Raw genomic sequence first — 17,382 nt, 5'->3', positions numbered from 1 at the left:
TTCTCTAAACTGGCCGACAGAAACTGCTCTCTAACGCCATGTAAGTCCACGCTAATACTTTTCCATTTCAAAACAGGTATTTTTCTCTCCGTATTGGCATTCCGTCCACAATGCGATGGCATTTTCGGTCAATGAAATGCACACTTGGTTGGTAGAAGCGTTCTTTACAGTCCACAATGCGATCGAGATCGGAGGGCGTTCGCAAAAAGTTCCGTGTGTTTCGAGAGCGTTTTCCCAAAAGTTGCGTGTAACAAAAAACTGGATGAATTCAAAAAATGCCTTTTTGGGCAGGATGTCTGTTTTCATTCTGGAACAGGAGAAAAATTATGAGATTGATGAGATCGCAATCGGCAAACTGTACAAAACAGCACACGGCAAACAAATCTATATATAACAACCCAGGCATATCTCTTTCAATGTTAAAATGTCTGTAGCTGGAATAAAGTAAAATGTGGGCTACCAATGAAAACATAACAGAGTACGACCATACACTCTTTGAACAAAAGTAGTGGGACACCAGCCTTTTACCAGCCATATGTGTTTTTCCCCAAACTGTTACCGCAAAATTGGAGACACACGATTGTATAGAATGTCTTCGGGGCCCTAGCACGAAATTTCCACTTCACTCAAACTAGAAGACCCCAAACCTGTATAACATCTGTATGCACAAAGCCAGCTCCGGCTCTGATCTCAACCTCAACCCTCTGACCTCAACCTCCACACCTCTTGCTGCATCAAGACACTTGTTTGCTGAATGTCCACAATTGTCCACAAGCACACTTCAGTTGCTGGTGAAACATCTTCCCAGAAGAGTGGAAGTTTTATAAGAGCAAATGGAACCATTCTGGTTTTTGAAGGTTCTTGGTATTGGATTAAAAAGAAAAGCAGTGGTGCCCATATCCTGCATAAAGAACCACTGTATCTATCCACTTTTTTTGGCCTACTACACTAGAGCAAAGAAGAATGTTCCTAATACAGTGTATACACATGCTCAAAGAAACACTGCACCTCCCTTTTTGCGAGTTGATGGACAAGGTATCATTCAGGCATTCATCTAATCTCTAAATCTCACCAAAACTCTGAAGATACAGTTGTACATAATCTGCACCAATAAAGCCATTTGCCCTTTAAACGACACCGCAGAAATCAAACCTCAGAAAACCTCCGTCACGGGAAATGGAACGCTGTTATGAAGCGGTGAGTCGTTTCCTGACAGACCCTCCCCCCATCCACCCACACCACACACACACCCATTTTCCACCCGATCGATTGTGGAGAATGCGCAAAGTTCACGTCGATGACAGGATAATCTCATCATCTGGTACCAGGCTCGGGTCGTCGCGGACGTGAACCATCGTGCCGATGATTTCAAACGACAAAAATGAACTGTGTGTGTGGTAGAGCATGAGAATGTGCGTATTTATCAGCCGGGAAAAACAATTTCTCCGGCTAGACGAAATGAGTTACAAACTCCTCCCTCTCCGGATCAATCGGATCGGCCCGGTCTGAGTCTGTAGATGGATCTAAGTTCGAAAAGGCGCCTGTTAAAACCTCACTGAAAAATGTTAAGTGCCAGCATAGAAGTCTATTATTGTTGCGCCAGCATTCCTCAAGAGATAGAAAAGAAATGAAGAAAGGAATAAAAAGCAAATATTGATTTTTAAAAATACATCTTTCTATTAGTTTAGTACTCAGAACATGGGGCTGGAAAGAGCGCTCTGCCTGGGACCATGAGTCCACAAAATGTTCACATGCATTTCCGATTCTAGAAAATCAGAGAACTCGAAGTAAACTCAAAAAGACATGCATATGAAACTCTGCATATGCAATAACCTGAGTGTCTCCTATACGTTTTGATATGCTTTAGAGACAAGTTTGTGGGCACCTGACCAGACCTAAAGTCTCATATGTGTTATTACCTGTTGTAATAACCTCCACTCTTCTGAGCTGATGTCTAGATTTTGGAGTGTGCTTGTGAGGATTCAGGTTAGTAAAGCTCAAGATTTTCATTTACATTAATGCCATTTGGCAGACGCGCTTATCCAGAGCGGCTTACATTTATATCCATTATACAGCTGAGCAGTTAAAGGCCTTGCTTAATAGGGACCCAGCAGTGGCAGCTTGGTGGTGCTGGGATTTGAACCCATGATCTTCCGATCCGAAGTCCAACATCTTGTCCACTTGGCTCCCATTTCCCTAAGGGTACATCTACACTACACTAATGAATACATTCGAAAATGGCATTATTGTCTAAAACGTAAGGCACTTTAACCCGCATCGTTTCCACCAAATGTTTACTTTCTGGCTCTTTGAAATATCACGGCAATGACAAAAAATGCGTCATCATTTTCGAAAGCCTCCTTTTTCACAGTCCACACAGTGACATGAAAATGGAGCTTTCAGATTTATCCACTCTGGGGAGAGTTTTCAAAAAGCTACATTTTCGTTGACTGAAAACGCCGTCTCTGTTTAGGACAAAACTGAGAAAAAAAATGCGTTTTCAAACAAAAATGTATTAGTGGGGACTTAACCAAAAATCTTCCACTGCATATAATGTAAAGCACATGTTCACGGAGCTGGTTATGTGCACAGGGGCATTGTCATTCTGGAACACGTTTGGGTCGCTAGTTTCAATAAACGGAACATTCACATCCAAAGCCATTCCATACCATTGTGTGTATCTTTGTGGAAACAGTTTGGGAAAGAACCACATGTGACTGGAAAATCAAGTCTCCTAATACTTGTCCATCAGTCCATAGTGTATCAGGATACATGTGTTTGAACTGGTCCTGCCACTCAGGCGGTCTTATGGCAACAATGGATCCTTTATTTACGATGGGCCCGGGCGAGTGGCAAAAAAAGGCAATGCGGGGCAAGACTTCACCATAAACAGATAATCGTGTGTACAAAACACGAGTGCTGACAAGCCCGATTTGTGTAACAGACAAGGCCACAGTCAGCGGGTTCATATTACTCCACTCCGCCCCACCCCTAGGACTTCTAGCAGTCTAAGAAGACTGGAAAGGAAAACAAGCATGTGCAAAGGCGTGGAAAGTCGAACTGTTTACCACATTTGGACTTGACCATTGATTTGACATCAGTGACCTGAGAAACCACTCTCTTGGGCACTAGCTATAGCTTTCGCCCTATAAAAAGAGGTCAAGCACTCGGGGGTCGAACCAGCGGCCTGTAATTACCCGCTGGTAATCCTGTATCAGGATTGTCATTAAAGGTGACCATTTTTTACTGAGGCTACGCCGTACTTCAGGAATGCGCCCGGTATCATTCGATCCTTTTTGTCGTATCAACTTTCGACACGTTTTACAATATGGAGTCGATTTCTGCGGGAAAGTAATTGCAGAATCATGCATGTTCCTTTTGTTCCTATGCAACAAACTAAGCTACAAAAAAACAAGAATTAGACAGTAAACGACGATGAGTTGAAAATTTCTTTAGAAAAAAAGAAGACCTATGTAAGACATTGACCAGAATAAATGATGATAGCAGACTGCCTTACCCCCACAAATGGAGGTAAAAGCGTAATGGTTTTGGGTAGTTTTGGAGCAGGAAATCCTGAATCAACATGGCTCCTATTCCATATTTCAATACCATGCAATTCCGTCTGGACAGCGGCTCGTTGGAAGAGACTTCCCCATACGAAATAGACGACGTCTGGAGTGTTATTTATCATGGAATGACCTGCCCAGTCGTCTGGAGTGTTACCATGGAATGACCTGCCCAGTCACCGCACCTAAAGCCTATTGAACTGCTCTGGAATGAACTAGACCGTAAAGAAATTTCCAACCAGTGAACACATTTGCCAAGTTTTCCAAGAGGCACGGCAAAGTATTTCAGCTAAACATTTGGAGAAACTGTCCAGGATGTGTAAATCTGTTATTCATGTTATTCATTCAATCCTCAAGAATGGGTTTTTCAGTGGAAATTAGGTTAAACATCTGTACATTTCTAGATTTGTTGGGCAAAGCAACATTTTCAAACAAGTTTGTTGCATAGAAATAAAATGGACATCCATTTGTGTATAATCAAAAACCATAGATTAGTATGTTTTTTCTAATTTTCACAGGTGCTGTACATCCCCCTTGCCAGAAAAAAAAGAAAATACCCTCCATGGAAGTGCCTGTTAGTGACAGCAGTGCTTCCAAAAATAAATAAATATAAATCCCATCGCTATTCCTCAAATGAGTGTTTTATTATAGTTAAAGAGACAAAAGAAAAGAACAGGACAATTTTGCAAGTCAAATGAGTTTGGCGTGAAAAAGAAGGGCCTCTCTCTCTCTCTCTCTCTCTGTCGGCTTCTCAGAAGAAAGACTCATTCCCCGAGCACAGGAACTTACCTGAGGGCACTCAAAGAGGAGATGAGGTGTGATTTGGGTGACTGCCAACGCTATAAAAAAAGTTCCACTTGATTTGACATTGAAATAAAACACTAACCGTCCACACATTTCTTTTTTTTAAATCCAGACAGTAAAATTCGCCTTCGTCCTACGGAATGCTAATGAACGCGTCCCCCCCGTAATTCAGCTAACAAGACCGAAGTCCTTTAGAAACCGAAGGGTCTAAAAAATGGAACCAAACAAACAGAACCGTGAGAGTTGATCTTCCCACTTAGACAATTAAGCTCAAGAAGGCCCTGTGAGAAAATGGCCCGAGGGCCCTAGAGGACTTCCGGAATGCCCCGCTGGGCCGGCGGAATAATTCGGAAATAATAAAGAAGCGCGATGGTACTTCAAAACACAGCTGGTGATTGAACCCACCCAGGCAGCGAAGAATCAGCGGCATTCGGCTTCTATTCATTCCCCCGAGGCAGAGTGCACCACAAAACTCGGCTTTTGTGTGTGTTTTGGGGTCACAGCATGGAGTGAACAAATTGTTCATCTCTGACTGAAGACAGTTCCAAAAGAGACTCCTCACTGTTTTGAAGCCTGGTCCAGAACGTGCTCAAGGAAAAAATCCACCCTAAACCACTTCTCGAGGCGCTAAGGCTAGATTTATTCGGAACCCGAACGTGTTTGTTTCCTAAAATTACCCACAATGCTCCAACAGGATAGGATTTCTTATTCAAAAATAATAAGAGGAACTTTACTTAAATCCTTAAAATGTACTAATTAAAGTATTTGTTTGATCGATCAATTTCCTATTATTTCAAAAAACATTTCATTACTGATTATCCAGTGAGGAAACAAAGGCATTTGACAACGGGCCAAACTAGAAAGACCATCCACACCCCTCCATTCCAATCTACAGCACACAGCAAACAAAACCAAACAAAGGTCTGAACAAACATATTCTCCAGTGACATAAGGGCAGGGGACAACCACAAACTTCTCACAGGATCAGCAAAACCACAGAACCGACCAACAAACACAAACAAGTATCTCCAATAAAAAAAAAAAAATTATTTATTTCCATGAAAACATGGCTTATGTTTCAAGGTTGCCATTTTCCTTTTATCTTTCACTATAATTGACTATTATACTGCATATTTCCTAAAAAAAAATGCGTAAATTCGACTTGGTGTTCTCATCCTTGTAGCATGAACATATTAGAGATTTACTACATCATAGTATTTTTTTTATCACTTAAAACAATGCTTTTAGTTTCCTGTGTGCCCTTTAAACATCCCATTCCACATTTGCTGGTATAATAATCTCTACTCTTTCTAGATTTTAAAGAGATTTGTGCTACACTATGTTGAAAAGCTGAACTTTTTCAGCCATATGTGGTTCTTCTCCAAACGGTTAGCACAAAAATGAAGGCACACAATTGTATCGGATGTCTTCAGATGTGAGAGCATGACATTTTCCCCTCTGTGCACAAGCTTGATAAAGACATAATTGCATGGGTTGGAAGATCTTGAATGGCTTGCTATAGAGCTCTGAACATCAACCCGATTTTAAAACCTTTGGGACGAGTTGGAGTTCTATAGAAAGCAGTATTGCAAAAACACACACATTTACCCCCCAATAAACAAACATAAACTCTCACCAGAGTATGATCTATTGCACGTCTAATGATGAGGCCTTTCAGCACTTGGCCATGTCTAGCATTAGCGGTTAAGGTCCTAGCACACGCACCAGAGGAACACGAGCAAATATTGACGGGGATTAACAGTGGCAGGCTGCTCTCTTCAAACACCTTGCGCATTGTACGAGGAGAAAAGAAAAAAAAAAACCTGTGTTCACTGTAAGATCGATGGAAGAAACAAAACCTCAAAATCCTGTAAAAAAAAAAAGAGAGAAAAACAAGCAGGCATCATGAAGAGCAACTTGAAGCCTGTAAATTAAAAGCAGAATGGCGAGCGTGTCCGCCGCAATCGCTCCGGTTTGACAAGTCGCAATAAAATAAACAACAATGAAAAAACCTAAACCGCAAGTGCTTGCGAAGTCCGGCGCATATGAAGTACTTTTGTATCTGCTGCTTCGTGAGCCGGGCTTTGTGGTCTCGCATCATCACGCCAGTTCATCTCTTTCTTTCGCTCTCTGCTCTACAGTGTACGCTAATAGCTTTGTGTTGCCTGCGTAGGTAATTAAATAAGCCGACCATGCAACACTGAGTAAGCGATATTTCTTCAGCCTTCTACAAGGACGACTTGTAGACCTTGAGATGCACACGTGCATACGCAAATGCGCCCTTATCCAAAACAACTTACAACAGAGCAGTTAAGTGTTAGGGCCTTGCTCAAGGGCCCAGCTTGGCAGTACTGGGATTTGGACTCAACCTTCCGAAACCGCTTGCTGCTGCCTTCACATCCACAGCAAAAAAAGTTTGTGGGACACCTGACCATGACCATCCCATTCCATATTGAGTCCCCATTGTCCCATCCACTCTTCTTGGAAGATGTTTCACTAGATTTTAGTGTGTGCTTGTGGAGATTTGGACTCATTTAGCTGCAAGGGTGTTAGCAACTTTATGGACAAGTGTTGGGACACCTGTTTTCTCCAGCCATATGTGGTTTTACCCCCCAAACTGTTGAAAAGGAGACCCAAACCTGTTCCAGCATGACTATACCCATGTCCACAAAAGCCAGCTCCATAAAGATATGCTGAGTGCACCCCAGGCCTCCTCACATCAGTACCTAAAATCTCACAAATCACTACCCTCCAAAATCTAGTGGAACAACTTCCCAGAAGAGTGGAGCATAATTTAACAGGAAATGGGGACCATATGTGGAAAAGTATGTTAAAAAATAGATGCATCCTCAGGTGTCCATGATTTCTTGAGTCTATGAGATACAGAGAGAGTAAAAGGGGTATCGGGTTATGAGTTAATAATAACACCCAACCTATCCCCCGTCCCCCACCCTTTCCCCCCGTCCGCGGCAAAGTGGCACGAGCCGGATTACGGCTATAGAAGTCGCTAAATAATTCAACGGCGTGACTCGGATTTCCACGACCGTCATACATAATGCACGCCAGCTCGACAAACGCCCCGTGTGTTAGCGTTAGACGTTGGCACTTTGTACGACTAGCTAATTAATCATGTCGACGTGCGATCGAAGTTTGCTTTCTAGCCTCCGTGCTACGTCACTACGTTACTTCAGCGCACATAAGCAAAAGCTAGAAGGAAAGAGGAGGGGGAAAATAAAAAGAGGCTAATCTCTAATTTGTTTCTAAATCGTCGCTCGAGTCCCAGTTTTGGCGTGCAGCGTAAATAAACCGGGTGTGAAAGCGTGAGGGAGTGTGTGCGCTTAATCTGAAAATGAATTATGAAAGCTTGTATACAAATGAGGACACACACACAAGCACACCTTTTCCTCTTGTGATCACAGAGCATGTAATAAAGGATTTCAGAGTATCTTGACATCCGGTGCTCGTGTCTGATTGGCTAAACCTGCTGATTTATTAACGAAGGACTAAATATAGCGCGGGATCAGAGTGCAGCGTTCGACGTGTACGCTCCATCTCGGTCTTGCGCACACACACGTACGCTAATACATAGTGTTAACAAGGTGACAAATAAAACCTCTGGCTCACAACCATGTTCCAAAGGAGTACAAAACCAAACGGGTTCTAAAGCGCGATCTAATCTGCATGCATGTTTTTTCTTTCCACTCGCAGCCTGCAAAACACATTGATTTCGGGCGTGCGTGTGTATCAAAAAAAACCTGACATCAATAATTCACAGTCGTATCGGCATCTGGAAATAAAGAACGATACGCCGAGAGCGGGACGACGAGGCTGTTTAATGCGCAGGCAAATGGAGGAGACGGAAAGGGGAGACACTGAGACACGTACAAGAAGAAAGCAATGGGGGACAAAAAAAAAAAAAAAAAAACACTCGTCCACACTGAGACGTGTGAAAACACTTACATGCTGGTACTATGCATGTGTGAACAAAAACATGACCACATCGTTTCTATCTCTTTGTTCACTCTATATTGACAAATGCATTGGGGCACATAATTTTTCCCGCTATTTGTGGTCTATTACAAACAATTGCATAGGACGTCTTTGGGTGCGGTAGCGTGGAATTTTTAACTAGGGACCCAAACCTGTTAATACAAGCAGCTAGCTGAGTGGTTAAGGCTTTGGGTTACTGATCGAAAGATCATTGGTTGAAGCCCTGGTATCGCCAAACTGCCACTTTGGGGTCCTTCAGCAAGGCCCTTGGCCTTAGTTAAAAGTTTAAATGGGTTGGAAGATCTTGAATTGCCTGCTGTGGAGCTCTTTGGGATGAACTTGTTTGTTTTGTGTCAAACTCGTCACGTGACCGTATCCGCACCTAGAAGCAGGCCATTGTTCTGGAATATGTCTGTTTATCTCCCTTCACTCTACAATGTCCGTTTTCCAACCGTTCGTTTGTTTCAGCATTCACGGTGCGGACAGGATGTCGAGAAAAAAATACACCATAACGCTCTAACTTCAAGTTTCCGAATCCTTCTTTCTATCCTTCCCTGACCTCCCTCCCATACACTCTCAGATTACGTCCTTTACATAAAACCCAGAGCAACAAACAAACAAGACACACATTTATTTTCCTTCACCTGCTCACTCAAGTGCATCTACAATTTCTGTACTAGATCGAGTTGCAGGGGAGGAAAAAATATAAAAAAAATAAATAAAGGGGCGCACAGGAAAGGAAACGAATGAAGCAGAGGTAAGGAGAAAGAAAGAGAAGGGGGTTTTTTTATAGGCAGAGGAGAGGGAGGGTGCTAGAGGAGAAAAGGCCTTAGAATGGTAAGGACAAACAGTTGGCTGTCGAACACCTATAAAGGAAGCGCTATGACTAAGCCATGCCTGGAATATATAATGCCCCCTTCAATACCCCCTCCCACCCCACCGTCCAGGCGAGCAAATAAAATAAATAAAGTGGAAAAGCTCCTTGCAGGCACTGCGTTTCTGCAGCTTGTGCTCTGCCGACGGTCTCTACACAAGGACATATCTATTAGCATGCATGACTGCACTTGCGCTTCCTCGCACGCGCACTGAATTATGTCGAAAACACGCTACCAGACACACACAGCGGCCGAGAGAGTGCGAGCATGCAAGTGGCGGAGAAAAAACGAGATGCAGAACCGTAAGGGGGTTACGTAGTAGACACGTACTGACTCTTTAAAATACCGTCGTTTCGTTTCGCTTCTCCCATGTGCCACCGAGTACCTGATGAATTTGCCTGCCGCATGCGACAAGAAAACAAGATCGCAAAAAAACTATTAGCGTCACCGCACAAACTTAACCTGCCACATATTTAACCCTAGAAACGTGAAATCTTCAAGGAATTCTTGCATATTTTACCTTGGGGGGGGGGGGGGGGGGGGCAAAAGCATACTGTATCAGGATCAGGAGTAATCGAATCGCCTTACATTTAAACCACAGCAGGATTTGTACCTTATGACATGATTGCATGCGTCCAACCTTTTTTTTTTGTTTTTTTTTTGCATACGACAGAAAAAAACTCTTATTTAAATTCAAACCTGTGCAACTCTGATCCTCCAGGCATCTCAGATACTTTCTAGGCAAACTGTCGCCACCTAGAGGCAACTTTTCACAGCCACCCTCCCCTTAGTGCACTTAGTGCACTCGTGTCTCGCCGCTCGGCTCGTGATATGCTGGTTATTACATTCGCTATCTGTCAGGTGGTACATAAAAACCCATTACGGCCCGAGTGAGATGATTCGTCGCATGCAAGAAAGAACCCCGATAGATAATCCTGTCTCGGCTTTAATTCGAGTAGCACGTGGATCGTTTTGAAGGTAAGGACCGCTAAAAAAAAAAAAAAAAAAAAGAGAGAAAAGAAAGATGGAGCACTTTTTTTCCCGAACAAATTAGTGAAATCCCTTGCTCTTGGCTTGGAGGGATCACACGGATAATTCTCTTTAACCTTGATTCGGCAGTAAGTAATATACCCGGGTGCCTGCAGCACAATTAAGTGCCATTACTCATCCTCCATCCTGTTATCATGGAGCTCCATCACTACCAGGCGAATTACATGACGTTTCCACTCACCAAGAGCTTGCGGCAGTGGCACATTAACACACACACAAATATGCAGTCATTTCTTATTCCAAACAATCCCCACTCATGGTGTGGCCAGCTGTTCTCAACCCCTGGACCTCTTGCTATAAAATATCATTAAAAATCCTGGAGGCCTGATGGGAACTGCTTAAGGTGCCCTTGTGCAGCTTGGCTTTTTTTATTCAGGGCTGATGGAATGTGTGTGTATCGACGCTGGTCAGTCTGTCAAGTGCGGGATGAACTTCGATCGACATGTTTCCTAGAATGCTTCTCAGATCTACGACTTCGGCAAGCTGCGATTGCTTTACGGTTTCTGTAACGGGATCCGTGCTTGGTGTCCTTCCATCATTTCGGGGGGGGGGGGGGGGGGGACAAAAAAGAAAGAGTGATATCACTCAGTCTGATGTATAGGGGGAAGCTTGACTAGTAGTGTGTGTGTGTTTGTGTATAAAGCTTGTTCTGCTCACCTAGCGCTGTTTGAAGAGTGTGTTTTGATTGTACACGATGAAGAGGTGGTAACGGTTTGTTGATGAATTGCACCTCGCTGGCGACAGCCGTTCTGCTTATTATTAGCCCCGTAATAAACACTCACACACACGCTGACCTACAATCTGCCACACTGTACATAACGATAGACCGGAACGCCCATTCACAGCTTGCACACACAAAGCCAACACCTCTTGCAGAACACACACACGTATCCACAGCTTTATGATAAGTGCACAGACGCAGAACAATTTTGCCTCTCTTTAAACCTTCACTTTCTCTGAAATATGATAAGACAAATTCAATACGTCATCGGGTTTCGTACGGAACGTGCTGCTAGGCTCAAGGCGACAGAACTTCCCTGCGAGCACAAAAAGAAATAGTAGCTTACAGGAATGAAAGGGCAGAGCGACAGGTAAATGACTTGTAGCTAGCTGTAATCTCAAAGTCTGCGTGCCGGCACCTGGCGTCACAGTGGTTTAAAATAGGGACGTTAGCCTTGCTTGACACGATGGATTTCAAATGCATTTAGACTGGCTTAGTGTTAAGAGACGTACAGAAGTTGGCAGTGGCTTACTCAAAGTGCTGCACGTGAAGACGCAGGAAACAAGGAAGAATGTATGTAAGAGAATCCGGTGGTAAAAGTAAATTAAACCCCATTACACAATGAGGAGGGACAATAAGCTTAAGATTGATGAAAGCTCTATTCATTTGCCAAGGCTTGTGGAGTACCCTTCATGAACAAAAGCAGTAATTCATAAAATAAACGCAAGACACCTCGCCTGTCTATTTATCAGCATCTCACTTACACCTCCGAGTGCATCTAAACAAAATGTCTGTAATACAATTACGCTATCAGTTTGATTCGCCAAAACGCATTACCTTGAAACAATACTTGCAAAGACGCTTCTGACTGAGACGGATTGGGAGGTTGGCTTTTGCAGTATGTAAAAAACTAGGGTGACAAACAACAAACGGACCCCCTTCCTACCTACTCTTCGCATTTTCTCCCCTCTCCTTCCTCAGGCGTTCTGCCAGCTGCTCAGAATAGACATACTTATTCACCTGAACAGACAGAGGAAAAGAGGGGAAGCAAAAGCAGGATGGTCAGAGTGATCAGAAAGGGAAAAAAGAGGGCAACACAGCCTTGCTTACCTGAATTATCGACATCCTGTTAACCGGCGTCTCTGTGGTGCTGGTCACAGGTCCCGTGAAACTTGTATGGCACCCCACGTGACCTTGGGGAACACTAAGGTTGTTGGCTGTCGGTTTGAGGTACATGACCTCGGACCTGGGAGAGCTTAGGGGGAGGCGCGTCTGGTAATCAAAGTACATCGGCGAGGTGGCCAGCGAGGGGCTACTCACAACGTTCATGACGTTCATAGTGTCACGTTCCTCCACCTCACTCTGCACCAGCATGATGTCATTCTTGTTGATCTTCTTCTTTTTGCTTTTGCCCAGCTGCGGGTGCGAGTACTCGGCGATGCGGCAGTTGTAGGTGCGGATCTCCTTGTTCTCCCGCTTGCACTTTACGGCGACCGCGATCATGGCTGCCAGCAGCATGACGGAAATGACGCTGAGCGTGACTATCAAAGGGAGCGACACGTCCCAGCCGTGCTGCTCGGCGTTGATCCGCGGCTCGCCCTCTGGCAGGGGCCCCGAGTAAGCCTTCACCACCAGCTTGGCCATGGCCGACAGTGTGGGCTTTCCATGGTCTGTCACCTTGATGATGAGCTCCACGACAGAAGACACCTCCTCCCACAGAGGCTGAGCCGTTCGCACCTCTCCCGTCACAGAATCGATCTCAAACAAGTGCTCCTCATTGCCATCCGTGATCTCGTATGTGAGCCGGCCGCTCTCGCCAAAGTCATTGTCCACAGCCCGGACCGTCGTGATGACATGACCCACACCGACATTGCGTGGGACGTGGATCTCTGCTGTATCATTTTGCAACAGAGGCAGCACAATGACCGGGATGTTATCGTTGACATCTAGTACACTCACACGTACTGTCGTGTTACTTTCCAGATGGGGACTGCCCGAGTCCTTAGCCTGTACCTTGAAATCAAAATACTTTGTCTGCTCATAATTGAAACTCCTTAAAGCATATATGGCTCCATCAGTTGGTTTAATGTTCACATAGGTGGTAATGGATTCCTCGCTTACATTGGATGGAAGGAGGGAATAAGAAACTGTCCCGTTTTGGCCTAGGTCTGGGTCGTGAGCCAGAACTGAGCCAAGATATTCTCCTGGGATGTTGTTCTCAGGCACCTGAAGGAGGTAGACCATCTTTGTGAACCGTGGGGCGTTGTCGTTCTCATCCAGAATTTTGACAGTGAAAGACTTTGTGGCGTTCAGTGGAGGGTTTCCGCTGTCTTTGGCCATAATTGTAATGTTATATTCATCCTTGACCTCTCGATCCAGCGGTCTGTCCGTGACCACTGTATAAAAATTGTCCGAGTTCTCCTCAAGTCTAAAGGGGACGTTGCCTAAAATCCGACACTGCAGCTGCCCATTTCGACCAGAGTCCTTGTCTGTCACTCTCACCAAAGCAATGACAGTCCCTGGGGGCGCTGCTTCACTAACGGCCCCCTGCCGAACCGCCACAAAGCCTATTGACGGCCAATTGTCATTCCTGTCAAGCACTTTAACAGTGACTTTACAATGGCCTGGAACAGGATTCGGCCCTTGGTCTTTTGCCTGAACGTCAATTTCGATAATCGGGTTTTCCTCATAGTCGATTTTCCCCTGAATCTTTATTATGCCCGTTTTGGGATCTATCGAGAACAGTTCTTTGATTCGATCCGAGCCAAAAAAACTCAAAGAGTAGGTTACCTGTCCGTTACTTCCCTCATCGGGGTCGGTGGCGTTTAAATCGATCAATACCGTGCCCAGTGGGGAATTCTCAGGAATTTCCACGACATACGAAGACTGCTCGAAAACGGGGCTGTTGTCATTTGAGTCAATTACTTTCACATTGATTTGCATTGTGCCTGACTTTGGGTACTCCCCTCCATCTGTGGCAGTTATAATTAGAGTATGATGGCTGCGCTCCTCTCTATCTAAAGACCTCTGGACGACCAGTTCTGGAAATTTAGTTCCGTCTCCTCTAGACTTTACATCCAGAGAAAATATGCTGTAATCGTCTCTTGTGATTTGATAGGTTTTAAGGCCGTTTTCCCGGGTGTCGGGGTCGTAGGCCGCAGCGAGGGGAAACCGCGTGCCAGGGGCGGCGTTCTCCGAAATATCGATGTCGATGTGATCGGAAGGGAAGCTGGGTGCATTGTCATTTATGTCCTGTATGTCCACCTTGATCATGTAGATCTCTTTGTCATTGGCGAAGACTTCCATAGAGAGCTGGCACTTAGGGTTGCGTTTGCACAGTGTTTCCCTGTCGATCCTCTGCTTGATAAAGAGCAGCCCGCTTTCTGGGTCCACATCGATGAGGTGTGGAGCGGAATTCTCCAGCACTCTGAAGTTGGATTTCTTGCCCTGCTCTCTGAGCTCGAGCCCTGCATCTTTGGCGATGTTTCCGATCACCCCCTGGTTCTTCTCCTCGGAAATGGTGAAGTTTAAGTTTTTCAGCGTCAGGGCCCGCGCCCACAAGAGCATGAAAGACAAAACGGTGAGGTGCATCCGTCTCAACGGGAGCGCCATGGCTCCAGATTGCGCTTTACGCTTGCGACCTGTTGATCCGTCCAGCGAGCTCACAGTTCACACCTTTCAGTTTACGAGTATGTTCGTGCTGAATGCGAAGACATCTCTCCTTTTTTTTTTCTTTTGTCCCCTCCTCTGTCAAACAGTGTCTCCGACGTTTCCACGAGCAGCAGCGTTGCGGCTCAACATCTAATTGATATTCTGCTGAAAGCCTGCGCGCCCTGGATCACCACCATCCGGCTTCCACGAGCGAGCAGCCTTTCGGTGATTCTTTGCTCCTGCACAAATACACAGAAAGAAGAATGGAAAAAAAAGATTTCATGCAAAACCGTGCACAATTATCTGGTAATTTCTTGGTTTCTTTTTTGTCATAATTTCAAGTACGAGTATTTATTTTATTTATTTATTTTTGCTTATTTTTTTTTAATGCGGCTTGGCTCTTCCTTTCTCTCTTTCTCCCCCTCCTTTCCTCCGTCCTCACGAAAAAGCGCATCCGACGCGTAATATTCCTCGTTCCTCCCGGAGAACTACGTGAACGGCGTGTAAATAATGTAACCTTGAAACGCGTCGGACGCTTTGACAGCGACATCACCGGCGCTCCGTGGTTCTTTCGATCTTTTCTTCTTTTTTTTTTTTATTTATCGTGCTGTAGCAAAACGTGCTTCCTGAATAAAGAAGAAAATGAAGGATATATATAGAAAAGCGCACGAGCCAAAAAAAAAAAAAAAAAACATAAAACACACTTGAGCTCACTTGTCATACACACACCCCAAATGCTGTTTGTTTTTTTTCTTTCATTGAGCACAAAAAGTATCCCCCCCCCCTCATCTGTACCTGTCCGTCTTGAGGCAACCCTAAGAATACAGATGCGTAAAAAAAGAAAAAAAAATCCCCCCCTCCCCAAATTCTCTGCTCTTTCACGCACGTTCTCACCATCTCCACTCTAGGGTTTTGCAATGATGCATTTTCTTTTCTATTTCGGATGCAAAAAAAAAAAAAAAAAGAGAGAGAAAAGAAAAACAAAAATCTGTTGCACCAAAGTCCTGCTCTGGGTTGCACGCGCGCATGGACATCTCTCATTCCCTGTCTCTTCCCACATCCCCATCACATCCCATCACAGATTAGAAATGCACACTTACCCAGCACGCGGGCTGCTATCCAGTTTGCAAAAAAAAAAAATAAAAAAAAAAAAAATCAATAAATAAAAAATATATCACCAATACCCGGGTTACATCCTTTTATGCGCACTCTTGTGAAAAGAAAAGGGGAAAAAAAGCCAAACGGAAGCCACGGAGAGGTCCAGCGCGCTACGGTGCGTGGACGTGGATCCAAAGTGCACCAGCAGCGAGTGTGTGCGCGTGTATGTGTGTGTGCGCGCGTGTGTAATAGGACCAAGGCGAGTCGTCTCCCGCGTCTCTCCTCCTATTAGAATGCAGCGCGTCCCCTCTGCTCGCGCCTGCGGCATGCACTGAGTCACCGGGCTTCCGAGGAACCTTCTGAGGAACCTTTAGGAGAGCTTGGTTGCCCTGGACGCGCGATATAGATCCACAAAGGGCGTCTGCGCTGGAGTGAAGCGCGTGACGCGGCGCATCGCATCGCCGCCGCCGTCAAACCCCGTGCGTCCTTGCGCCAAGACGATCCACGCAAGTAAAGAAAAGGAAGCGCGCACAGTTTTTTGTTTTTATTTTTTAGATATAAAAAGTTGAACAGATCCCAGTGGTGGTGGTGGTGTCAACAGAGGTGTTAGGAGCAGTGCGCGTCTGATGCCTTCACCGGTTCCATCCTCTCCACGGCTCGCTCTGACTCAACTCACTCGCTCTCACTGTGCGTTAAAGGTCGTTGCTGATCCGACGCCAGCCAATGCGCGACGCGGAGGGACGTGGCTTCCGGATCGGATTGCCAATCAAATCGTGCGCTCGAGGTTTGGAGGCGGAGTTAGGCGACCGGTGCGCCAAGTGGGACGTCCCTCCTGGTCCAGGCTCGAGATTTCAAAAATCTCACCCTTGCGGGATTTGAAATCCTGATGATGATGGTGATGAGGAGGAGGATGGTGGTGATACTGATGTCCGTTACACCTCTGGATATGGACATGGTTCAATCCCATAGACTGTTCTGTGATGGGGTTCTTTCTTTCTTTCTTTCTTTCTTTCTTTCTTTCTTTCTTTCTTTCTTTCTTTCTTTCTTTCTTTCTTTCTTTCTTTCTTTCTTTCTTTCTTTCTTTCACATTCAATCCACATAAACAGATTGAAAAAATTGTTTTGCTTTATAACTATCATGGTATCTATTTACCCCAACCTTTTTTCTTCTTCTTCTTTCTCCTTTGCCTTCCTGATTTCATGACACACATTTCCTTCTTAAGATCAGTTTTTGGCCTAAAACACCCTTCACATATCTGCCTGGTAGTGAAACGGTAACGGTAAAATCCCTGGCAGACTTTGGTTCAGTGTCCATTTAGCTCATTACTGCCCTCTAGTGGTGACTTCTCACTCTTCGGCCGTTGGTGCCAAGTTTTTTCAGAGGAAAGTGGCTGATAAATGATTTTATGATTTTATGAAATGATATTATATTAATCAATGCACCCCAAACTCTTTTTTTTGAATATATATTTGAGAATATTTAGATATATAAAATAGATCTGCTAGTAGTTTGTTAGTAAATTGTCAGTGAGGGTGAAAAAAAGATTAGTTGACGTCATTGGAAGCCAAGGTGACCAGTGATTGGTTGTTTGGCACCAATGTGATCAGCGATTAGTCTTTGCGAACAT

At 44.7% G+C, this 17,382-nt stretch overlaps 1 protein-coding gene across 2 annotated transcripts in view; it reads right to left on the bottom strand.

Annotated features, from left to right (window-relative positions):
- pcdh17 (protocadherin 17) overlaps nucleotides 1–16,444 on the bottom strand; it is a 59,364-nt gene extending 42,920 nt beyond the window's left edge. For both annotated transcript variants that reach the window (XM_083557761.1, XM_083557762.1), the window contains exons 1-2: nucleotides 15,758–16,444; nucleotides 12,117–14,896 (exon numbers count right to left, since the gene is read on the bottom strand). In XM_083557761.1, the coding sequence (XP_083413887.1) occupies nucleotides 12,117–14,618 (2,502 nt within the window). In that variant the 5' untranslated portion in view covers nucleotides 14,619–14,896; nucleotides 15,758–16,444. The remainder of the gene's footprint in view (nucleotides 1–12,116; nucleotides 14,897–15,757) is intronic.
- Nucleotides 16,445–17,382: the final 938 nt, after the last annotated feature.

Source organism: Silurus aristotelis (genome assembly GCF_946808225.1).
Source record: "Silurus aristotelis genome assembly, chromosome: 13".
Lineage (NCBI taxonomy): Eukaryota > Metazoa > Chordata > Actinopteri > Siluriformes > Siluridae > Silurus > Silurus aristotelis.
The sequence above is the reverse complement of the archived record's forward strand: the minus strand, read 5'-3'. Positions and strand labels throughout refer to the sequence as shown.